Source organism: Diabrotica undecimpunctata, chromosome 9 (genome assembly GCF_040954645.1).
Source record: "Diabrotica undecimpunctata isolate CICGRU chromosome 9, icDiaUnde3, whole genome shotgun sequence".
Taxonomy (NCBI): Eukaryota; Metazoa; Arthropoda; class Insecta; order Coleoptera; family Chrysomelidae; genus Diabrotica; species Diabrotica undecimpunctata.
Genome location: NC_092811.1, coordinates 36,829,379 through 36,855,312, shown reverse-complemented (window position 1 = coordinate 36,855,312; position 25,934 = coordinate 36,829,379). Strand labels below are relative to the sequence as shown.

The 25,934-nt window shown below is 35.1% G+C and overlaps 1 protein-coding gene across 1 annotated transcript in view; it reads left to right on the top strand.

Annotated features, from left to right (window-relative positions):
• The window catches only part of LOC140449850 (probable multidrug resistance-associated protein lethal(2)03659), a 162,645-nt gene that overhangs the window by 99,238 nt on the left and 37,473 nt on the right, over window positions 1-25,934 (top strand). The window contains exons 3-5 of the mRNA XM_072543219.1: window positions 9,187-9,422; window positions 9,546-9,740; window positions 17,097-17,253. Of these exons, the coding sequence (XP_072399320.1) occupies window positions 9,187-9,422; window positions 9,546-9,740; window positions 17,097-17,253 (588 nt within the window). The remainder of the gene's footprint in view (window positions 1-9,186; window positions 9,423-9,545; window positions 9,741-17,096; window positions 17,254-25,934) is intronic.

The following is a 25,934-nucleotide window of genomic DNA, read 5'->3' as shown; positions in this document are numbered from 1 at the left end:
TACTTCTTCTTCCACTTTTCCGTAGCTTGACAGTTTTATTCCCAAGTATTCATCACTTGTTCTATTATTTTGTTATTTACGACTAGTTTACATCGTCTCGGTTCCGCTGATATCACTATCGCTTTAGTTTTCTCTGTTGAGATCGCTCTATATGAGCGCCGTATCTTCGAATTCTTTAATTAATCTTTGTAGGTCATCTTCATTTTTGGCTGTTATTATGGCGTCGTCGGCGTAGCATATTATCCTTATTTCCTTTTCTCCCATTCTGTATCCTCTTCTTTTTTTAACTTTCTTTATGATTTCATCCATTATCATATTAAATAATAATGGGCTCAGCGAATCTCCTTGTCTAATGCCAGTTTCATATTTGATAGGTTGCGATAGTTTTCCTTTACATCTTACCATAGCTATGTTATCTTTATATATATTCTCAATGGTTTTTACTAAATCCAGTGATATTCTCTTTTCATATAATAAATGTATCGCGTCCCGAATTCTCACTCTATCAAACGCTTTCTTCAAATCTATCAGACACATATATGCTGGTTTGTTGTATTTCAGCGACTTTTCTTTTATTTGTCTTATTACAAAAACTGCATCCGTGCATGATCTTCCTGTCCGAAATCCTTGCTGTTCCTCTTGCAGAGATATTCGTTCGTTTATTTTTATCGCTATTATTCTTGTTGTCAATTTGAGTGCTGTATTTAATAGATTTATTGCTCGATAATTATTGGGGTCTTTCTTATCTCCTTTTTTGAAGAACATCACTATGATCGCTCTCCTCCATTCATCTGGTATTCTGTTCGTGGTGATTATTTTATTAATAAGAAGTTGCAGTTGTTGTACAAGGTGATCACCTCCATATTTTAAGAGTTCATTTGGTATTTGATCTTCTCCTGGTGACTTTCTGTTTTTTAATTTGTTTATTTCTTCTTTCACATCGTTTTGGGAGATTTCGGTCTTTTCCTCAGTTATTATATTTGGCGTTTCTGGTAAAGGTTCTTCGTTTTGTTTTTTAAACATTTCTGAAAAGAAGGCCACCCATGTATCCTCTTGTATGTGTTCTATTTTAACTAGTTCTTTCATTTCGCTTCATTGTTGTCTTATGAAGCGCCATACTTGTTTCTGTTGTCCGTCCATAGAAATCCATTTCTAGTCCTTTTGTGAATCTTTCCTATTTTCTTATTCTTTCTCGTTCTTCTTATTTTCTATTTTTCTAATATCCTCTTAAATTGTTGAGCATTGTATTTTGCTGACTGCTTACAAATAAACAAAATACTTAGTGTGTAGTCACATGCGTGAAAATGGACGATTTCATGTTAATTTGAAAATAGTCGTTCCTAGCACGACTATATGTCTGTTCAATCCAAATTAACCACAATTATACTTTCTAATTTTACAAATGTTTTTGTTTATATATTTGGCGTAAACATATTTAACATGTGTATAATTTATTAAATATTCGAATTTTTATATTAAGTCTTTATAATAATTACCGGCTCTTTGTATATGATAAATGTTATACAATTAGTACGACTTATACAAAATAAAAAACCATAGACCACAACAATACCATAAACATAATATTCATGAAAACCACAAAATTATCGTATTTCGCATACCCATAAGAGGCACCGGGGAAAGTACGTGTTTCATTGCAGTTTGATCAAGTGATTAATAAGCTATTCATCTTTAACTTAATTTATCGACGATTTCGTAAAACTAAAAGCTATATTAACTATTGATTCTATTGATTCTCTTTTTCTTCAGCCTTCTTGTATGTAAGCTTTAAAGCCTGTTTGTTCTTCAATATTAGCCTCCTAATTTTTTTAAATTATCGCACCATCTTTTTCTTGGTCTGCCAATACTTCTTCGTCCATTTGGTGACTTATTTCGTGTTATTCGTACTATTTTATCCTCTGCCATTTGTTCGTTCAACTCCTGTTTTCGTTTTGTCACCCATCCATTTAGGTCTTCTATATTGCATGTCCGCCTCCGGTAAGTGCTGGGTGGATTAAGTAGCTCAGTAAATGCCGGTGCCGGTCCCAAGCCCGGATAAAGGAGGAGGGTTGAGGCTATGGTTGAGACTCATCCCTTGTCAAAAGAAATAAATGCTAAAAATGTCGACCAAAAGCCTCAGAATACAAAGGATGGATCAAAACAAAGACGACAAATGTACAAGGACTTAGAACCAAACAAACAGAAGTATTCAAAGAATTAGCGGAAAGAAAAATAGATACAGATAGTATATGTATTCTCACCGAGACCAAGAAAAAGGGAAAAGGAAATGAAGAGATAGGAGAATATATACATATCTACAGTAGAGTGAGTAAAGATAACAGAGCTAAGAGAGGAGTCTCTATTGTCATTCAAAAAAATCTTAAAAACAATATTAAATCGTGGATTGAAGTAAATGAACAACTGCTAATACTGGAAATGAAAAAGAATGTACACAACATTGTAATTGTCGAAGTGTATGCCCCAAATGAAGATGCAAATCCAGAAAGTAAAGACGATTTCTACAACAAGATGAATGAAACACTCTCTAAAGTTAAAGAAAACTGTGGAGTCTTTATACTAGGAGATTTAAACGGCAGAATAGGGAGAGAAAAAAATAACAGAGTCGTAGGAAGATATGGGGAACAAATCAATGACAACGAAATGCGTCTTAGAGATTTTTGTGAAACAGTGTCTCTCAAAATTATGAATGGCTTTTTTCAACATAGAGATATCCACAAATTTACATGGATACAACCTACAAGGTGGATCAGAATGTGGATCCGACCATCGTTTACTTATGGCCAACGTGATAGTTAACTATCGCAAAAACAATAACACTCAGGTACAGAATATAGAGACAAGAAGTAACATCCCCTAAATATAACCTAGAAAGCTTAAAAGAAGATTCAACGAAATTTCTTTACAAATTACGACCTTCCACAAAATTACAAAATGTGGATCGAGAAAATGTATCAGCGGAAGAATTATACCAGCAACTTAAAAATGCATTCATGAGGCTGCAAGTGAAGCTTTGGAGTATAAAGACAAAGATGAAACAAGAAATCAAGAATGGTGGTCGGAGAATATGAAAACGTTAGTAAACAAAAAGAAAACTGCTTATCAGAAATGGATGTCAACGAGAAAGGAGGAAGATTACAAGATATATAAAAACTTAAATCGAGATGTAAAAAGAGAAGTAGTGAAAAGTAAAAATGAGATGTGGGATCGAAGATGTGCAGAGGTGAATAGGTATATGGGTGGAACAAGAGTTGGGCAAGCGTGGAAGGTGATAAAGTCTCTCCGGAAGGAAGGAAAGGAAAAATCTAACTTACAGTTAATAGATCTAAAACATTGAAAACACCATTATGACGTCTTACTGACAGAGGATACATGTAAATTTTAAGAGATCGAAATGGAAGAAATATTCGAACATACACAAATAATTGAGATAACAACCGGAGAGTTAAGCGATGCCCTCAAAAGATCGAAAAACGGTAAAGCAGCAGGACCTGTAGACATCCCAATTGAGTTGGTAAAGTATGGACCAAAAATATTACATGAGATGTTGGTTCAACTATTTAACAAATTTTGAAAAATTAAAGGCAAGTATCGAGCACAATTTTAATAATCAAATCTTGCCCAAATACTTTCGCTTTCTACAGCATCATCAGGGGCATTTCGTCAAATTTGGGCTATCCAGCAAGCGCAGAATGTAATAAACATGAAATTGAAACAAAAATTGTACATAACACTACACTAGAACACGGACAAACAGTTTAAAATTATTTAAAAATTCTACACTACATTCTTGTCGGCAACAGGAGAGAGAATGATCTCATCGTCTCATCTATGCATATGGCTTCACCTGGCATGTAAGCATTTTTGAAATTTTTTATAAACTCATTAAAAATGTCATTTATTTTGTGCGTACGATCTCCTGGTGTTAATTCGTCGTTATTAGCAAAATGCCAAAATCTCAGTAAAATCTCAAAACGATTGAGTGGCATAGTGTTTTTTGGTAATGGAAATGAAAACAATGGATTTTGAGACCAATAATCGGGAAGTTCGCTGACTTTCAACTCGCCCATCCATCCAAGCAAAATCACAAACTGTTTCATTTCGTTTGCATCAGTTGGCGTCCAGTCATGCATACGTGAAGAACTTGGGACATCATTTGCACGTTCAAGATAGTGTGTGGCAAACAAGTTAGTTTGATTTACCACGATATTTATTATTTCGTGGTTAAAAAATAACGAAAAATAATCGATTGGTTCAGCTAATGCAAATATTCCTGAGATTGTTGGATCCATACCAGATTGAGCACTGAAAGTGAAGTGCTGCTGTTTTCCGGTCGGGTCACTCCAAATAATATATTCAAAACTATCTACTGCAGTTGCAGTTCCAGCTGACACAGGGGATGCGTTTTAGAGGGATCCATATATTCTTTGAGTTGGTGGTCTATTTGGTGAAGTTCCAGATGTTCCCGGCTTTGGGGAATTATTCGGAGGGCTTGCAGAAACTCCTGGATCAGTGAGGTTATGTACTGGCGTCGAAATTTCACTATTAAGGTAGCATTCCGCATCATGCGACCGAGACAGGAGACAGAGACAGGCGACAGATAGGCGAGACCGCGACACCAAGTGAACTGTCGCCCCTTGAACTGGGTACGCGACCGAGACAAGCGACATACGAGAAACGTGCGGCTAAAAAGAAGGTATAATGACTTCGAAACTACTCTTTAAAAGGTTAATGGAAGAAGAAGAAGATGACGATATACTTCTATATTACATGTTTCGAATAAAAAAACGGAGTTGTATAAATTCTATATTTAAAACAAGGCGCGAGGAAGGCTTTTTTAATTTATTAATAATGATTCATTTATCATTAGATGAAGAAAAATTTAGAGGTTATTTTAGACTGAATAAAACACAGTTCGATTATATAAACAATTTAATAGAGAAGGACATACAAACGAAAGGCGACATAACATCAAAAGAAAAATTATCTTTAACTTTAAGGTAAGTTTTATATCTTAATACTAAAAAAATATTAATTAATTTTATAATGAAAAAAGGGAATTGAAATAGTCTCCATCATGTTGTGAAGCAGGCGTACTACTATTGGTTGCAGAGGCTGATCCAGAGGGAGAAACGACGGATGAAGCATAAATATGTTCGTCTGATGTCGTGGGAGCTGTTTGAATGCTGCTTTCCATAACCATTTGCATTAGTTCATATTTTGTCAAAATGTTGAATATTTCGCTCCTTGCCTGTACTTGAAAACGCTTGTTCAATTTTCTCATTATAGATTTAATATGGTTGCCAAATGTATTAACTTCGCATATGATCGCATATGAGCACCATCTATAAAAAGGGAGATAAATCGAAACCTGAAAACTATAGAGGAATTGCAGTTACTAGTAGTATTAGCAGAATATATGGGAAAATAATAAAAAATCGAATAGAAGAAGAATACCAAGATATGGAAGCCGAAGAACAGGCTGGTTTTCGTGCAGGTCGATCTACAATAGACCATGTCTTCTCTATTACTCAGATAATTGAAAAGAAAGTTGCTCGTGGCCAAGAAGTCCATCTGACGTTCGTAGACCTTAGGAAAGCATATGATAGTATCCCGCTTGATAAATTATGGGAGGCACTGGGGAAAACAAATATAAATATAGAATTGATTGAAGCAGTAAAAACGTTGTACTACCAACAAACAACAAGAATTAAAACAGGAAATCTGATAACACCGGGATTCAAAGTGACTAAAGGACTAAGACAAGGATGCTGTATATCCCCAACATTATTCAAAATATACCTCGAAGCAGCACTCAACAAATGGAAGAAAAAATGTACGAATATGGGCATACCACTAATAGACTTAACTTTGTACACTCTGTGCTTTGCAGATGACCAGGTCATCATCGCACAGGACTCTGAAGACCTTAGTTACATGATGCGAAAACTATTAGAAGAGTTTACAGAGTGGGGTTTGGAAGTGAATATGGAAAAAACTGAGTACATGAGTATCGGAGGAGATCAACATAACCTTCTCGTAGAGGAAAATCAAGAGATCAAACTATGTGATAACTACAAATACCTAGGAGTAAAAATCACTCAAGACGGAAAATTAGATGCAGCCATTAAGGAACGAAATACACAGGGAAGGAAAGGCATAGCCTTAGTAAACAGCGTACTGTGGGATAAAAACATCTCTAAAGACAACAAAAGAAGAATATACAACACCATAATAAAAAGTATCACAACATAAGTGTGGCCCCTAAAAGACAGATCAGAGAAAATGCTTAGAGCAACAGAAATGGACTTCTGGCGCCGCTCGGCGGGAATCTCCAGACACGACAGAATAACAAACGAGAGAGTCCGAGAAATCATGGGGGTTACACATAATATTGTTGATGACATCAAAACGACACAACTCAGATGGTACGGACACGTAAGGAGAATGCCGGAGAATAGAATACCAAGACAAATTCTTGAATGGCAACCAAGAGGTAGGCGAAGACCAGGAAGGCCTAGAAGAAGTTGGAGAGAAGGAGTTGATAAAGAAATCAGAGAAAGAGAACTGGAAGACGATCTATGGAACGATAGAATGAGATGGAGATTGGAAATCGGAAGACGTCGAAGAACGTTGTAAACCGAAATTATATATATATATATATATATATATATATATATATATATATATATATATATATATATATATATATATATATATGTATTAACTTCGTCATCATTTTCTTTGATAGTGTTTATTTCTTGCAAGAATATTTGTCTCTGGTCGTCTCGTTTCTTGGAGATAAGTCAAAAAATCATCTTCGACTTTCTTTCGTTTTTTAGCTGGCGAATGTGTAGATTTGGCTGCCTCCGGAGCCGGTTGGATCGACGTATCTAGATTTTCTTCACTAACAAAGGGGATTTCTGCCTCTTCAGTTGACATAAGACTTTCGGAAGAAATATCGAAGGCACTGGCTCTTTCGGTTGATACCTGTTCCAAGAACCGAAGTCTTTCAAACAGCTCCCATTTGTAATTTTTAGCTGGAGCACCCGATCCAGTTGCCATTTTCTTTTTACGTTTGTAACGATTATACGAATCTCGAATGTACTTCCACCTTTTTTTACAGTCAGCATCTGCAAAAAAGAAAAGTATTGTGTTATGTATCAACTAATTGTTAAAATAATGTTATTGTTATTGGTAAAAATTTAGTGATACAATTGTATTTTTTTCAGATTTCTTGCTACTGGAGAAAGCTTTGCATCTATCTCATATGCTTATAGAATATCTGCATGTTACATTTCAAGAATTGTGAAAGAGGTATTACATATTTTAAGAAAAAAAATAATTCCTCAATTTATGCCTGAGCCTACACAAGACGACTACAAACGTATTTCTGAGAACTTTTGGACACAATGGAATATTCCGAATTGTATGGGAGCCATCGATGGCAAACACGTTCGTATAAGAGCTCCTTCAAAGAGTGGATCTTTATTTTTTAATTATAAGGAATATTTTTCTATTGTACTCTTAGCTATTCTGGACTCTAATAGCAAGTTTATAACAGTAGATGTCGGTTCTTATGGCAAAGAGGGAGACAGTAGTATTTTCAAAAAATCTGTAATGGGAAAAAATATTATGGACAACAGATTTAATTTTCTTGAGCCTCAGTGCCTTCCAGGAACTGATGTAAAACTAGGTTACTATTTAATAGGAGATGAAGCTTTTGGTCTTGACACTTACATGATGAAACCTTATACAAAAAGAGAATTATTTAAGTAAACAAGTTTTTAATTATCGACTTTGTCGGGGTAGAAGAGTTTCAGAAAATGCATTTGGGTTGTTGGCCCAGGTATTTAGAATATTTTACACACCAATAGCGATTGCTCCAGAAACATGTGATGACCTAATATTAGTTAGCTGTTGTTTACATAACCTACTACGTGAAGGCTTTCTAGAAGAATCTGGAAAGGTTATACCTTTTAAAAGTAATGAATTAAAAATAAAATTGTAACTTACCAGTTCTGTTCATTTTTTCTGCTATATCCTTCCAAATATTTTCCGGAACGATAACATGCTTGTAATATTCTACTTGAGGATCGTATAGTGGTGGGCTCTTAGATAATAACTCTATTAGCAATTCATCTTCCTCAGCACTAAATTTTATTTCGGACATTATTATTAACAAAAATGCATATACAAATCAGCGCCAAATCAGAAGTGTCGCGGGACGACACACTTCACTACTGCTCTTGTAGGAGACCGAATCGTTTGTCGCTTGTCTCGGTCGCGGGCTACGGAATGACCCTGATATAATTGCATTGAGAACAGACGTAGAGAGACCACAATCGGTCTCGCCTATCTGTCGCCTGTCTCGGTCTCTTGTCTCGGTCGCGTGTTGCGGAATGGTACCTTTATTGTCGCTGGTATCCGTTGCCGAGGCATTATAATCAGGGTCATCCTTTGAATCAAAAGACTCTTCGTCACTCGTGCTCACTGTCTCCCAATATTGTTCCAATTCTTCTTGTGTGAGATATTTTCTAGCCATTGTCTTTACAGTCACTCACAGTTAACATTATTACTAAGTAATAAAGTCCACTTTAATTTTTTATTAGTCTTTTTTCACTTTGTGTCGCAAAACGATGATACCTGAAACAAAAATGTATACATTATTTCGGTGTATCACTAGGGATACCCCCGGCCTGTGGTAAAAAAAAATTCGGACAGGCCGCATGTATCGTTAGAGATACACTCCTGAAATTGCTGAAAAAAAAAACCCAATGTCATATTGAAAAATGCATACAGTTAAATTCTAGCTGTGTATCATGCCGAAAATTAAGAAATAACACCATGGCCTGGGTAGAAAAACTGCTTCAACCTGCTCGGCAGTCAGATAAAAAAACTAATAGAAAAATTGGAAATTTTTAATTTTTTATATAGAAAATAGTACGTTTATGCACGTTTTTCATTAATTATTTTTACAAAAGCATAAGGGGCTCGGCTCGAAAAAAATTTAGTTCGGCTCAAATCTTGTCTCAGAAGAAACAAACAGTCTTGAGCTCGAAGCTTGGCTCGGCGAACGAGCTGAGCCTCGAGGCAAGCCGAGCTAATCTCGAGCTTGTGACCATCCCTAATTCCTTTTTTTTTTAATGTTTTCTTTTTTCATTTCAGAGTGGTAATGCCTTACTGTATACGAATGCTAGTTTCGTATTTGGAAGCAGGACAGACCCGAATAACGAAAGATGAGGCGTTAATTTATGCAGCTGCACTTGTGATTACACTTTTACTAGATGCTGTGATGCAACAACCAAACTATATGGGCTTACAGCACATCGCCATGAAGATACGGGTGGCTTGCTCGTCTTTGATATATAGAAAAACTTTGAGGTTTAGCCGAGAAGCTTTAGGTAAGAAACGATACTATATAAAGAGGTGATCTCGTATTGAGTTGATCCATTTGTCTATATCTTGACTTTTTCTGTAAATCATTAGTAGTGGAAAAAAATCGGAAAAGTATTTTTCTCTTTTAGGAAACACTACTGTAGGTCAATTAGTAAACTTATTATCCAATGACGTAAGCAAATTTGACCAGTTATTTGGTTTGACTCATTACGCCTGGATAGGGCCGATCCAAGTTGCTCTTGGGACGTGGCTGTTGTATAGAGAAATTGGAGTGAGTGCCTTTTTTGGTATGGGATTCCTAGTATCGTTCGTCCCACTTCAAAGTAAGTATACTATTACGATTTTACTGATATAGAGGTTAGGCATTTAATGTTTTTCTGTGTGTTAATATAAAAATAACTCCAAACTAAAATGTATATAGAACGAATGAATATCTTCAGAATATTCTTAGTCCAGTCATCAGAGAGTTAACCCCTAAAAATCTTACGAACAAGCTGCTTACCTAAAAGTAACAATTATGTTGCAAAAATTATAACTTTGTTATCTTTTTAACCGCATTTGCGGTGATAATAAATAAAAAACTTTCTTAACGTGAAAGTAACATCACTGTAACGGTCTTAGAATATATGGAGAATGAACTCGCAATATTTCAAATAATCTGTTAATCCGATTTACTGGATGATGGCCTCGGCACCAGCCGAATGTTGAATAAATGGGAGCTTCCGTCCAAACTGGAACACAAAAGGGGACTTCATACTATGATTTGAGTGACCTACATATTAGGATAAAGGGTCCCTCTAAATAAAAAGGAATTTAGATTTGAAATGGGATAAACTTGGACTCCCAACGGGATAAAGTAGAACTTCCAACGGGATAAAAATGGCCTTACTATTTAAATGGAAATAAGCCACAATTAAAGGTTAAAGTAAGTTTATTGGCGTTTCAATTTCCACTTCGGAAATCTTTATCAAAATACAAACAGTAGTAAATTAAAAAAATTTTGTTTTTTTGTTACTTGGTGAAAAATTCTTCTAATAATTTAATTTTATCTGACTCATTTATATTGACAATTCAGACATACATTATAGGTTTTAAAGTAGAAGACTTTAAAATGATATTGCCAATATTGTTAAGTTGCGTTCCTGGGACGACTTTACTTGTAAGATAGTTCGTTCTTGGAGAAAAAACATTTGTTAATATCTGTTTTATTAAAAAATGATTATCCTTTATCGTGTATAAATAAGGAATTTTCAACGATCGACCGAATAGAACAGACCAACTTAGAATCAGATCCTACAGCATACACAAGGAATAATACGAGGAAAATAACAATACCATACATAAAAGAATTATCAGAAACACTTAAAAGGATAGGAAATAAATTCAACATTTCAACAACATTCAAAACAACAAACACATTGAGATCTATTTTGTCTAAAACCAAACCTAACAATGAACAAGAAAGGACAAAGAATTGTATTTATAAAATAACTTGTGAATGCGATCAGTTTTATTTAGGTAAAACATCAAGGCCATTAAATGTTAGAATACGTGAACATCAATCTTATATTAAAAATGGAGAATTTGATAGATCTCAAATATGTAAACACGCATGGGATAATGAACATAGGGTTCAATGGAATGATTCAAATAAAGTCCTAAAAGAAACGAATGGTAAAAAGAGAAAAATCAAAGAAGCCGCTCTAATTATGCTAAATGAGACCAAATGTGTCGCGTATTCCTCGGCAGAATGTAGTAGGATCTGGTTACCCATATTAAAAGAGGAAGTTAAAAAAAAGGAAAATACCAGTATTAGTAAGTCAGTAACATTATAGAGGATACATCATTTATGTTTTTTAAATAACAAATATACAAAATCAGAATTTGATGTTTATTGAAAGTAAACTAAATGCACGACCAAATACTTTCCATGTCGGGATAGTATTATGAGGTTTTTACCTGGTTTTTCCCTCATAATTTACCATGGAATCACTAACAGGAGAGTTTTACTGTCATCATTAAATATGTCTGTCTTTTTAAAGACGAATTACATGCTACGATTTTTTTCTGACGGATATTCTCAAATTAAAGTTGATTTCATGTAATCGAATGAACTATCTTATAAGTAAAGTCGTCCCAGGAGCGCAACTCAACAATATTGGCAATATCATTTTAAAGTCGTCTACTTTAAAATGTATAATGTATGTCTGAATTGTCAATATAAATGAGTCAGATAAAATTAAATTATTAGAAGAATTTTTCAACAAGTAACAAAAAAACAAAATTTGTTTAATTTACTAATGTTTGTAGTTTGAGAACGATTTCTGAAGTGGAAATTGAAACGTCAATAAACTTACTATAACCTTTAATTGTGGCTTATTCCCATTTAAATAGTAATTACTTTAAAAAGCCACAAGAAAATAGCTCCAGAACAATAAAAATGGCCTTTGAATTTCCTATGGGATAAATTTGAAACCTAATTAGATGAGAAAATTCAAAAATAAACATGCAAAAAAAACAAAAGATATAGCATTAATCTTACTCTAAAAGGTGTCTTATACACACTTTGAACGTCCTTACATCTTGACACACACAGGAAAATAAAATAGAATTGGAAAGGTGTGCCTTGTTTAGATACAAAAAATTTGCCTGGGCAAATACCGTTTCCGAATTTGACTAAAAATGTTCGAAGTCTTGGGTAAATATCTTAACGATATTTAGAAATATTTAGAATACACAGTAAAACCTCGATATAACGGACTAGTTGGGGGGACGGGGTGTCCGTTAAAGCCGAAAGTCCATTATATAAAAATATGTTTAAAATAAATCGAAAAAACTTTTTTTTTACTTATTTAGTATTTATTTGTACGTATTTAGATGTAAATAAAAAATTGAAAATACAAACAAAATTCTATTGAATTGAATTCGGACATTCGTCGTGAAGTGACTTTGCTGTTGATATCGACGCGCTTGCTGTCGGTAATCCAGTTTTGAAAAGGAAACCAGGTTTCGTTTGCACTTTCGATGTTTGTTGTTTTTTTTTATCAACTCTCTAAAATTACGAAAATGCGTAGAACACAGTTGAAGTTCTTTATCTGATAAATAATCAATAACTGTTATTAGATCGTCGAGATGCGACGTTACCTCTGATAACTTCATTTTTAGTAGTCTTGTTTTGTCACCTTCTTCGGTATCATCACTTCTATCTATTTCACTTTCAGTCATGGCGTTATACCTTCCTTAGCTATATGTTCTCCGGCATTATTATGTATTGTCCTACAGAAATCAGTAACTTCTAACCCTTCTAAATCTGTGTATGCATCTAGGCCATCAAACAAATCCTTCCAACCATGTTTCATTGTTTGCTCTTGCACCGCCTCCCATGCTGTAGCAAAATTAAAAACTGTTGACTTTAAATTGTAATTTGCAAGGTACGCTGCCCTCTTGTATCTTCTACATTATTTCCATCGATCAATACAACTATTACATCCTCTAAAATCTTGCTGCGATATATTCGTTTGGTTGCCAAAATTATTCCCTGATCCATTTGTTGAATAAGCAATGTTGTATGTTTTGACAAAAACATACAGCTAAAGTTGCTAGGTTTACGAGATTTGCCAACCATTACAGGAGTCAATATATGCGATCCATCGGCGTTAGCACAAAGCCGAGATCCTCTTCTTGCTTATTTTTCTTCCAGAATTAGATTTTTCATATTTGGAGGCTTGTGTGCTTTCAGGCAAAGTACGCCATAACAAACCAGTTTCGTCAGTACATATTGTTAATCTGAGATTCTAATAGCATTTCGTTACTTATAATGTTCTATTAATTTTTAACTAAAAGGTTCTATTTCCTCTTTTGGGGCAGTTGAAGCTTTGTCGTAAATTCTTTTATTCATGATTCCGTGCTTTTTGCGAAAGCGCTAGAGCCATCCATCACTTGCTCTGAATGGTATGTCCATATGATTTGCTAATTTAATTGCATCAGATTTCAATTCGACTACCCGGACTGGGACCCCTCTAGAAAGTTGTTGGCCGTACCATTTTCAGATTGCTTCTTCCAGTGAAGTTTTACGAGCCAATTTCATTAGTTTTCTGAGATTGCTGTTCTCTCCTACATGACACATGAATGCAAATTTATTTATTTTGTTTTTGTCTTTTTTTTATGTCCGAAACAGTTTGCTTTTTTATGCCATATTGATCACATATATGAGACACAGACGTTTCAGACTCCAACTTTTGTATAATATTCAGTTTTTGATTGATTTTTAGATTGATTCTTTTCCGTTTGTCCATATTTAAAGGGTAGGATTGCGAAAATTTTAACTTACTTACTGGCGTACACAATGTGTTAGTTTAGCAATACCCATATAATCATAAAAACCTACGTGTTATTATTTCAGGGAATCCCCTAATTATATGTGATAATCTCACTTTCTGTTTCTTGCCTACAAATGTACAAATTTATATCTCATGTGTGTATTTTTTATGTTTCTCTAACAAATTTATTTTCCAGCAAAAAAATATATATACATATTACTATTAGAAATGACTCTTATGCTAGATTTTGCTGAAATTCTTTGTAAAATACAGTGGTATGGGACGGGTTAAGCATGTATAATATTAACAGTACGTTTTTATTTTGTTTTATATTTGACCGGATTTTTTGTCCGTTATATCCTAAGTCCGTTAAATAGGTGTCCGTTATATCGAGGTTTTACTGTAGTTGCAAACAAAATATGACGGGACAGAATCGGTACATTTAGTGGCATTTCGGTACAACCTTTTAAGGGATTATAGCAAATAGATGAACCTAAAGGAAATTTTATTAGCACGGCCAGAAATTATCTCGTGGGAACTTTTTACCAAAATTAATGTATCGGTTTTTAGACACGTTACACGGTATCACAACTAATGTAACTATATCGATGTGACAAGTTTAAAAGCAGACTATTATAATCTGATCAATTCAGATATAAATTTAGTGGTCAAATAACAAAAATTCCCGGATAGCCAAACATTGGTGGAGAGCTGGGGTTTACCATTACAAATAAAATTTTAAAAATCCCCATCGATCGTATGTGTTAAGTAACACATGTAACGTAAAAGTTAATCGGGGTCAAAGGTCAAAATTTGAGAGTTTTTTAGATTTTTCTCGAAAACGGTATGGAGACGATATGATTAATTGCCATAAAACTCGTAAAGTTGGAATTGCTTCCATGTCTAGAATGGCAGGTGAGACATTTAATAATATAAAATTAAAACGCTATGAAAAAGTACTCCCTCTTTTAACTACGAGTAGCACCGTGAAAGTTCACGAAGAAGAAGTAGCTATAGACCCTGTATTATTATTTCAACGCATGAGTATCACTGAAGCTTTTGAGGATGAGATTCAAAAATTTTTTTAGTATGAATTGCCCCTTACCCCTTGTCACCTTTAGATGCAGCTGCAATGAGTAAAACAACAAAGTCGGCAATTTACGATTGCTTTCAAACAGTCAATACTGAGGTTGAGCGTACAAATGATACTTCTTCTTAAGGTGCCTTCTCCATTACTGAAGGTTGGCTATAACTACAGCAAATTGCTTGAGCTGTTCTTAGTATCGAATGTGTGTCCATGCCTGTCCAGTCTTTTACATTCTTCAACCAGGAGCATTTTTTTCTTCCTGGACCTCTTCTTCCTTCTACTTTCCCTTCCATTATAAGTCGTAGGAAGTTGTATTTTTCTCCTCTGTAAACATGTCCTAAATAACTCGTTTTTCTGTTTTTTACAATATTTAGGATTTCTCTCTCATTACCCATTCTTATTAGCACCTCGTTGTTGGAAACGTGCTCTGTCCAATAGATCATCAGCATCCTTCGAAAAACCCACATCTCATTTTCCATTTTCTTTCGTTGAAATGCGGACCTAGCATCTTCTATACGAGCACGTATTTCGACCTCGTGGTCAAGATCGTTTGTTATCCAGCAACCAAGATACTGGAATCTTTGTACTGGTTCTATGTTTGTTATAGATACAAATATTAATGTCGACATTTGGTGCACGTGTAACAGCCATTACTTTTGTTTTATTTGTGTTTATATTTAGTCCCAAGTTATATCCTTCTCTGATTATGACATTCAAAAGTCGTTGTAAACCCTCAGTACTGTCCGCAATAATGACGGTGTCGTCTGCGTATCTTAAGTTTTTTACGTATTTTCCGTTGATTTTTATTCCTTTTTCAATATTTTCCAGGGCATTTTTTCGGAATATATATTGAATAACAGTGGAGAAAGTACACAGCCCTGACGAACTCTTGTTTTTATTGGCAATTCTGCTGTCAGACGATTGTCTATTTTGATCGATGCCATTTGATCCCAATATAGTTTTTTAATAAGTGCTACAGTGTTATGGTCTATACCATGTTGTGTTAGGGTTTCTATGAGTTCTGTGTGTTTTACTCGATCAAACGCTTTTTCGTAGTCGATAAAACAGAGAAACACGTCTTTTCGCTGATCTCGTAATTTTTGTAGTATTATCTGGAGGCCAAATAATGCCTCCCATTTACCAAGTCCCATACGAAATCCAAATTGATTGTCGCTCAGGTTTCTTTCGCATTCTCTGTATATTCGTTGATGTACAATTTTGAGTAAAATTTTCAGAAAATGGCTCACCAGGCTAATTAATCTGAACTGTGAGCATCTATTTGCTTTATTTTTCTTGGGTATAGGCATTGCATAGGTATAAATGTCGATCTAAGCCAGTCTTCTGGGAAGATTCCAGTGGTATTTATTTTGTTAAATAATAGTGTTAACGTCTGAAGATTTTCTTCATTGATAAGCTTTATCATCTCTACGTATATTTTATCTGGACCTGAGGCTTTTCGTGGCTTTGCCGTATTGATTGTTTTTGTAACTTCCGATGTTAATATATCAAGCATTGTTTCTTGTACTATATTCATTTGTGGTTCTGTTCTCTCGTCATCAAACAGATCTTTGATGTATTTTTCCCAGATATCTTCTACATTTTCTGGACTAGATACTATTTGCTGCTCATTCATTCTTCTTTGGCTTTCCTGATTTTGTTTCGGATGATTTTCTGGGTTTCTTTATATTTTTCTTCATTGCGATTTTTGTAAGATCTCCTCATGTCCATCAGTTCTAGGACTTCTTCTGTCATCCATGTATTCTTTGTTTTTCTGATGTTGTCTTGTAGTTGTTTTCTTTGTATAGTTGTGATTGTTGTTTTGAAGGTGTGCCAAATACTTTCTATTGTTTCTTCTGCTTCCGCGGGTGCTTCATTAAACTTTTCTTTGAGTGTATCATTGAGTGTTTTCTCTATTTCTGCCTGTACTGCAAACGATACTTACATGGATAATATAACTTACATGGATGATATAATTATACCCACTAATACATCACGTTGTGTGGGATCGAGAAGAAACCTTTAGCGTTATTTTTGATAAATATGTTCAGTATCCACACACACATATTTAAACCTAGTTTTTATAATTTTTGATGTGTAGTGCTTTTGTGACTTTATTTAAAACTATACATAAAATTCATTAAGTATTATCGGCTTTGGTTTAATCGAAGCGTGCAGTGATGGTGCATAATTATTCAAAGTAGTTTATTTTTTCTAAAAAACTGTCATTATTCATCTTATCATCAGAAAAATCAAGTGTTTATTATTATTTTCAGTTTGGCTAGCCAAAAAAATGTCTGTGATGCGTTTGAAAACAGCTTTGAGGACCGACGAAAGGGTCAAACTAATGAACGAAATTATCTCCGGTATTCAGGTGATTAAAATGTATTGCTGGGAAAAACCGTTCGCTCATGTTATTGATTTGGCACGAAGGTAAGTAAATATGAAAGTAGTTTATTAAGTGTTTCTTATAAACCGTTCGCCAAACGATCAAGATGTTGCCAAAGAATGCAATAAAAACGAATATTTAGGATAACATTAAACTAAACTATTAAAACAGTAGGTACTGTTTTATAAATCAAATTTGTTAATTAACTTAGGATATATTATTCCGGTGCCAGGACATTTTTTCTAAAGTGAAATGAACTGCTCGTCAAAATTACTGTGTTGTCATACTCTATCTAGAAATGGTCTAATGGAAAAAGGTCTTACAGATCTAATCTTTCTCTTGTTAAACACATTGCAGATGCCACTAAGGATCCCGATTTATTCAAAGTATATAAACAACAAAAAGTTGAATATAATCGGCAATTAAAAATTGCAAAAAAGTCAGGATACTGTAATTTTATTACTAATTCCAATAATAAACCTAGAGACTGCTGGAAAATAGTAAATTTCGAAAGAAACTACACAAGATCCAGTTCGGTACAACCTGATCTACCTCCAGACGAAATGAATCAATTTTTTACTACAATTGCAGAGAATATAATTACATCTCTTCCCAATATTAACGTCGATGTCCTCGTCAATTATAGAAATTATCCTTCTCCGAGCAAGTCCTTTTTTTTTCGTCCCGTTCTGGAAGAAGAGGTCTCTCAAATAATAAAGTCTCTTAGTAATTCTAATTGTAGGGACGTTCACGAAATTAATAGCAAAACTTTAAAAGAAACTTACCCAAATAGTTTTAACACCTTTTACTCATCTTATTAATTTAATTCTATCAACTGGAGTATTTCCAGAAATACTAAAATACTCAAAAGTACTACCAATCTACAAAAAAGGTGATTCCTCAAAAACTGACAATTACAGACCCATAAGCATTGTTTCTACTTTTGGGAAAGTGATTGAAAAAGTTATCAAACAACAATTCTATTCCTATTTTGAGTCAAATAATTACTTTAGCAACTCACAATATGGATTCAGAAGTGCTCGTTCTACTACGAACGCGGTATTTAATGTTGTGAGCGAGGTGATTGAAGGGCTTGAACGCGGCAATCGCATAGCAATTTCTCTTTGCGACTTGTCGAAGGCATTTGATTGCGTTTCACACGACATTTTGCTTCACAAACTAAATTACTATGGAATCAGAGGTATCCCTCTTAAGCTTATAACTTCTTATCTGTGTGGCAGACACCAGGCAGTAGTGTCTAAAGGTCATCTCTCCGATTTTCTATCCGTTAAACATGGAGTCCCACAAGGTTCGGTCTTAGGACCTCTTTTGTTTATTATTTATGTCAACGATCTGCCTAAATTCATATCTCCGTACAAAACCATACAATTCGCAGATGATACGACATACGTTATATCAGGAAAAAATAATGATGATTTAAAAATGTCTCATGAGGAAGTTTCTACAAAATCTAGTTCATGGTTTGCTGCAAACAAACTAAAACTTAACTCTGATAAAACGCAGAATTTGGTTATATCTGCAAGTAATTTACACAATGATCTGGTTAGCAAAGAGACTGTTAAACTATTGGGAATAACCATAGATAATCGACTTAACTGGTCGGCCCATATCTCACAACTTAAGAAAAAACTATCAAGTTCACTATTTGTTATTCGCCAACTAGCAAGGGTTGTCAACTTTGAAACATTAAAAATGACATATTTTTTCTTATTCCACTCTCATCTAAACTATGGTGTAATTATATGGGGCAATTCAACAAATGCACTTCAAATTTTTAGAATGCAAAAGAAAGCTGTCAGGATTTTAGCAGGGGTTAGTTATCTAGAACACTGCCGACCTTTCTTTATCAAATTCAAAATTATGCCGCTACCTAGTCTGTTGATATTTCAAGTTTTAACTGAAATTCACAGAAAACGTGCTCATTTAATAAACCAGTCTGATGTCCATGTTCACAATACGCGAAACTGTCACTACCTACGAACAAATCGCTGTAGATTAAGTCTTTCAGAAAAAAATAGTCTTAATTATAATTATTACAATATTTTACCAAAAAGTATAAAACAGCTAAGCTGTAATAGTTTCGATAAAGTTATAAAAAAATATCTTCTAAAACAATGTTTTTACTGCTCAGGAGAATATATGACTCATTGCAGAACATCGACTGAACTGCTTACCGTAACTTTGCCATAAATGTTTTTTCTATTTAATATATGTGTTCTTGTTTGTATATATTATTTAAGTTACGTTCTATATTCGTTTTTTTTAATACTATGTATGTTCTTTTTGACTTGCTACAAACAATATTTGTATATGTTATGTAGTTAAATAAATACTCTACTCTACTCTACTATGCATGATCACACAGTTAATATAACAGAAGATTACAACGGTCTGTATACTGTTACAACGACAGTTAAAGCAGAAAAGTTTTGTCGAAGACTATATAAAGATAATACGACAATTACATTATAAAGAGTGAGTTTTATGTAAGGAACGCCTCAATTATCTCGGAAACACGATTTTTATAGATTTTGGTGTGTAAGGTTTGTCATGCGGCAGATATTATTGTGGTATTTATATTGTTGTTAGATCTTCCGTTTTTCTGGAAATCATATGTGGCATATTAGATGGCAACTCCGAATCCTAGGAGCTGCCACCTCTGATAGGTCAGTGTCAGGCACATCCCGAGGATATGTGAGAAGGTTTCCTCTTCCTCTTCATCACATAGAAGAGGCTGTGGCCCATCTGCCAATCCAAGCAGATGTAGATGCCTCCTGAGTCTACAGTGGCCGGCAGCAATATGGGCCACCAGAGAACATCTTATAAGATTTAGAAGAGGAATTTGACCTCTACCACTGGCCCAATTGTACTGAAATCTCCACAAAAGAAGCTCCTTGAGACTACGACCAGCACTGAAGGGCACTCCAGTCACTGGTTTGGGTCCCACAGAGGCAGAGTATCTTTATCAGCCAGTGCTCTCTTGCACCCAAGAACCATCTTAGAGCTGACTTTGGGTGCTTTCAAATCTCTTAGCGCTGCTTGACTGTCGGACCAGATAGAAATGGTCCTGTCTGAGCAAGCTCTATCTATCCCCTGACTACATACAAGGATTGCAAAGATCTCGGCCTAAAAAACGGATCCATGGGAGTCGAGAGTCTGGTTAGACTCAATCCGATTCCGCTACCATACATTCCAGTTACACGCTCGTTAATTCTGGACCCATGCGTGAACCAGGTGAGCACGTTTCGACGGATCAGTGCGTGTTCTCGTCGCATCCACTCATCCCGGATAGGAAATTGAACCAAGGACGATGAGATTTCAAATTAAGCATCCATGCTGTCCTGTAACAAAAGTCACAGAATAACACTCGATGGCCTATCTCCAAATATCACAATGGCCCATCCGACCAGTCATTACCAACTAGTATCCAGAACAGTTGAACCATCATGGACTCGTGCTCTACAATAAGATGTAAATGACATAAACCCAATAGAGCCTTAAGAGCTGCTGTGAGAGTAGTTTCTACGGTTCCTTAGATTGCGACGCACGCCAAACTGTGGAGGGGAGTCAACTGAAGCCAGCCTAGCCCAAGACTGGTACATCCAATATAGGATTTTCGGCTATAGACATTATTTGGTTCCGAAAGCGTTCCTCCTTACATGTATATGTAGTGGGTGAAGATCAAAGATTACCTATAGAACTAGATGGGTCACGATCTTACTGTATCTGTGATTCTATGCAAGCACCCCTTTTTACTTTAAATATACCTAAGAGATTCTTGCTTTCTTTCGATAATAATAATAGCGTTGTTACATTTATGGTCGAGTTGAATTGTTGATTTTTTCATACTAGTGAAGATCTACTGAAAGTCTTTCTTTTGGTAATGTTTAATAAGATATCGAAAATCGTTTTGCTCCATATGCGTCATGTTTCCAAACATGGCAACAAAGGACTTTCTAGAAGTAATCGTTTTTTGAGATTGCATCGCCCTAATCGGCAAAGGGACTACTGATTAGACCACCAGATACTTTTTCTTATTCTTGTTGTACGATGTAGAGTTATGGACACTAATCAAATAATACTGAAGATTGCTATGTGGAAGAAGCATAAAAATCTGCTAGAAGTATGAAGGAAATAACCAAAAAGGAGTCGAAAAGCAAACAAAAACGTTAGCAGTGACAAGAAAAACGAAAAAACTACAGGATTCAGGATATCTTACGTAATTTGCTACAATTTAGAGTATATCTATATATACAAGGATAGACTGGGAGCACGTGCAACATTGAGAATCTTCTTCTTAAGGTGCCCTGTCCATTACTGAAGGTTGGCTATAACTACAGCAAATTGCTCTCTATCTTGAGCTGTTCTTAATATCGAATGTGTGTCCATGCTTGTCCAGTCTCTTACATTTTTCAGCTAGGAGCATTTTCTTCTTCCTAGACCTCTTCTTCCTTCCACTTTCCCTTCCATCATCAGTCGTAGGAAGTTGTGTATTTTTCTCCTCTGTAAATATGTCCAAGATAACTCGTTTTTCTGGTTTTTACAATATTTAGGAGTTCTCTCTCAGTCCCCATTCTTCTCAGCATCTCGTTGTTGGTCACGTGCTCTGTCCAAGAGATCTTCAGCATCCTTCGAAAAACCCACATCTCAAAGGCTTCTATACGCCTCATACTTGTAATTCCGAGAGTCCATGTTTCCACTCCGTATAGCAATATGGAATAAATAAACGTTTTTACAAATTGGTATTGGATATCCAACGATAACGTAGAGTTTATTAGGAATTTTTTCATTCGTTGAAATGCGGACCTAGCATATTTTATACGAGCACGTATTTCGACCTCGTGGTCAAGATCGTTTGTTATCCAGCAACCAAGATACTGGAATTTTTGTACGGGTTCTATCTGTTTGTTGTAGCTACGAATATTAATGTCGGCATTTGGTGCACGTGTAACGGCCATTACTTTTTTTTATTTATGTTTATATTCAGCCTCAAACTATCTCTCTCTCTGGTTATGACATTCAAAAGTCGTTGCAAACCCTCAGCACTGTCCGCAATAATGACGGTGTCGTCTGCGTATATTAAGTTGTTTACATAGTCTCCGTTGATTTTTATTCCTTCTTCAATATTTTCGAGAGCATTTTGGAAGATCTTTTTGGAGTATATATTAAACAATAGTGGAGAAAGTACACAGCCCTGGCGAACTCCTCTTTTTATTGACATTTCTGCTGCCATACGATTGTCTATTTTAATCGACGTCATTTGATCCCAATATAGGTTTTTAATAAGGGTCACCGTGTTATGGTCTATACCATGTTGTGTTAGGGTTTCTATCAGTTCTGCGTGTTTTACTCGATCAAACGCTTTTTCGTTGTCGATAAAACAGAGAAACACGTCTTTTCGTTGATCTCGGCATTTTTGTAGTAATATCCTGAGGCCAAATAATCCTCCCTCATACCAAGGCCCATACGAAATTCAAATTGATTGTCGCTCAGATTTCTTTCGCATTCTATGTATATAATATGTTGATGTACAATTTTGAGTAAAATTTTCAGAAAATGGCTCATCAGGCTAATTAATCTGAACTGTGAGCATCTATTTGCTTTATTTTTCTTGGGTATAGGTATAAATGTCGATCTAAGCCAGTCTTCTGGGAAAATTCCAGTGGTATATATTTTGTTAAATAGTAGTGTTAGGGACTGAATATTTTCTTCATTGATAAGTTTTATCATCTCTACATATATCTCATCTGGTCCTGAGGCCTTTCGTCGCTTTGCCGTATTGATTGTTTTTGTAACTTCCGATGTTAATATATCAAGTATTGTGTCTTGAAATGTGGTTCTGTTCTCTCGTCATCAAACAGATCTTCGAAGTTATTTTTCCCATATATTTCCTACATTTTCTGAGCTAGATACTATTTGGTTGTTATCATCTACTAGAGTTGTTATAGTGAATTTTTTCTTCATATTTGTGACTTCCTTAATCTTTTTGTATGCATTGAAGTATTCATGTTTTTTTAGCAATTCCCTCAGTTCCTCACATCTGCTGTTCAATTATTCTTCTTTGGCTTTCCTGATTTTGTTTCGGATGGTTCTTTGGGTTTCTTTATATTTTACTTCATTGCGGTTTTTGTAAGATCTTCTTACGTCCATCAGTTCTAGGATTTCTTCTGTCATCCATGTATTCTTTGTTTTTCTTGTGTTGTCTTGTAGTTGTTCTGTTTATATAGTTGTGATTGTTGTTTTGAAGGTGTGCCAAATGCTTTCTACTGATTCTTCTGCTACCGCGGGTGCTTCACTGAATTTGAACATTGCTTCACTGAACATCGTTGATGAACTAAAAATCGGTTGCCTGTAAAGTCGGTTTTACGGGCGAAGATTTTACGTGACAACGTCTTTTTCTCGGTAGAATATTTATTGATATGAATATTATTAAATTGCACAATAGTTGTTTGCAGTTGAAACGCGCTGTTTCTTCTCAGTCGACTGAATTACGATTGATTGCAGAGTGATTTAAACTAATAATTTACTTAACACTATCAACATTTGTCAATAGTATGACATAACCTATAAACTCAGTTTCTCAACTTTTGTGTCAATCTAACAATTAATCAATCAATCATAGTTTACGATAATGAAATATTAGTGTACAATTATTTACCTTTATTGTTGTAGTTGTTGTAAATGACGAATCTAAGCACTCCACATTTTCACTACAGACACAGCTGACGATACTTTAACCACACGTTTGAACTTGTATTATGACGCTTTCTCGGTTTTCCAACGCCAAGAACGCTCGAGAAAGACAGAGACACAAGCACGCAATGATTCAACGCGCCTAATTCTCTAGTGCTGCGCGCGCAGCGGACCGATCATGTTTGAGTGGGAGAGAGACGCAAGGCATTCGCCGGTCCGGCGGGCCTCTCTCTCGTTCGGTGACTCATTGTAACAGACGTGAGCGGGCGTTACACTTTTTCATGAGTGACTCCGAGCCACAACCTAATTTAAGACGTTGTCACGTCAAAATAATTTTTGACTGATAAACCTCAGCTAGCCATTCTATTTCTTTTTTTGCTGTTCTATTCAATGGTTCCAATGAACCTCGGTTCCTTAATTCAGGAACCTCGAGGATTATAATTAGCATAATAATAACCAAGCTTCCTAGCGGAAATGGCATTTGAAAAAAAAAGATTATCGGTCCTGAGTTTAAAAATAAGTTTATTAAAAATTCAAAACATAGGTAGTAAATATGTGTCTCAACACGACTTAACACAATGTTTTAATAGTTTTCTTCTATTTCTTTCTTTTCTGTGTCAGTTTTTTCCAATCTTGTACCCTTAACAACATCAGATCTTTTACCACCCCATCCCAATCCCAATTTTCTTCGGGGACCTCCTGAAAATAGGTGTAAGCTGAAATGAAGCTGAGGGAGACCGTGAAGATAAGGGTTTTGAAATATTATAATTTTTAGGTATATTATATATACACGGCGGTATATTAGACCTCACGTCCTTTCAGGAGGATCTATGGAGGAGTATCACAAGCAACATGCCTATATCTCTTGCCGTACTGGCCCACCATAGGTCGATCAGACACCAGCGTATTCTATTCTAAGTTGCAGACTCATTTAGAATTTTAAACTGCTACGTTAGTCTGGAATTCACATATTGCATAAAGTACTGCAGTGAAATTAGTGGTCTGTGAAGGAAGTTTAAATATAAGATTGGCATTTGGAGCAACTACAGCTGAGCCTACCCCGCCTATAGAATTGAATGCGTTTGTGAAAATGTTAATATAGTCGGCATGTTTGCTTAAAAATTCTATTACAGTTTTTAATTTGGCTACAGGCTATGTCTAGAGTATTGAGTGTTGTATGCACCCTTTGATAATAAGGTTTCGCCATACGGGGTTTATTATTGTAGATATGTACTTTCGTGGAAAGTATTGGGTAAAAGTGGGTGTTTCCGATTTGATATCATAGATGTGGCTTGTGTTAATGTGAGTAGCGTTCATGCTCCGCATTGATTGTATAGGCTTTCTGTAGGGGTGGTCCGGAAAACACTAAGACCAATTCTAAGGGCATTGTGAGCAATTGTGTTAAGTCGATTTTAGATCGGATAAGTGATTTGTAAATCGTAATTCATATGGAATAGTCTTGCTGCTTGACAGAGATTTCAACAGATCTAGCCTTTTATTGCATGTTTGAATTGAGGTTTTTGATGTGTTCTTTCTCCGAGTAAATTCTTGATCGAACCCTATATTTAGCAGTTTTATAGATGATTTGGATATAATTTTCTTGTTGTAAAAGAATATAATAGAGGTAATAGCCAGCTAGCTTTTACTTAGAGAATAGTACTGCAGTATTTTTGAAACAAAAAACTGAAAACCAGTGTTTAACAAACCATCGAGTTTCCAGGCGTGACAAAAAAGTTTGCAGAATCGAGGACATAATTTTGGTGTTTTTCCTTTGATATATACAACTATAGTCTTTTTCCATCATATTGATAGCACATTATGTATGCAAATCCTCAACAGATCAAAAAACCATAGGCGTCACCCTATACTTGTTTTGAAATAAATAAAAAAAATAATATTTTAAGATGCCGTCAACAATTCATTATCTTTTAAAAAATCTTCTGTAAAATAAGTGTCCACTAATCTCACTATACCTTTTTTGTGCATAAAAAACGTCGGTATATATGCCACA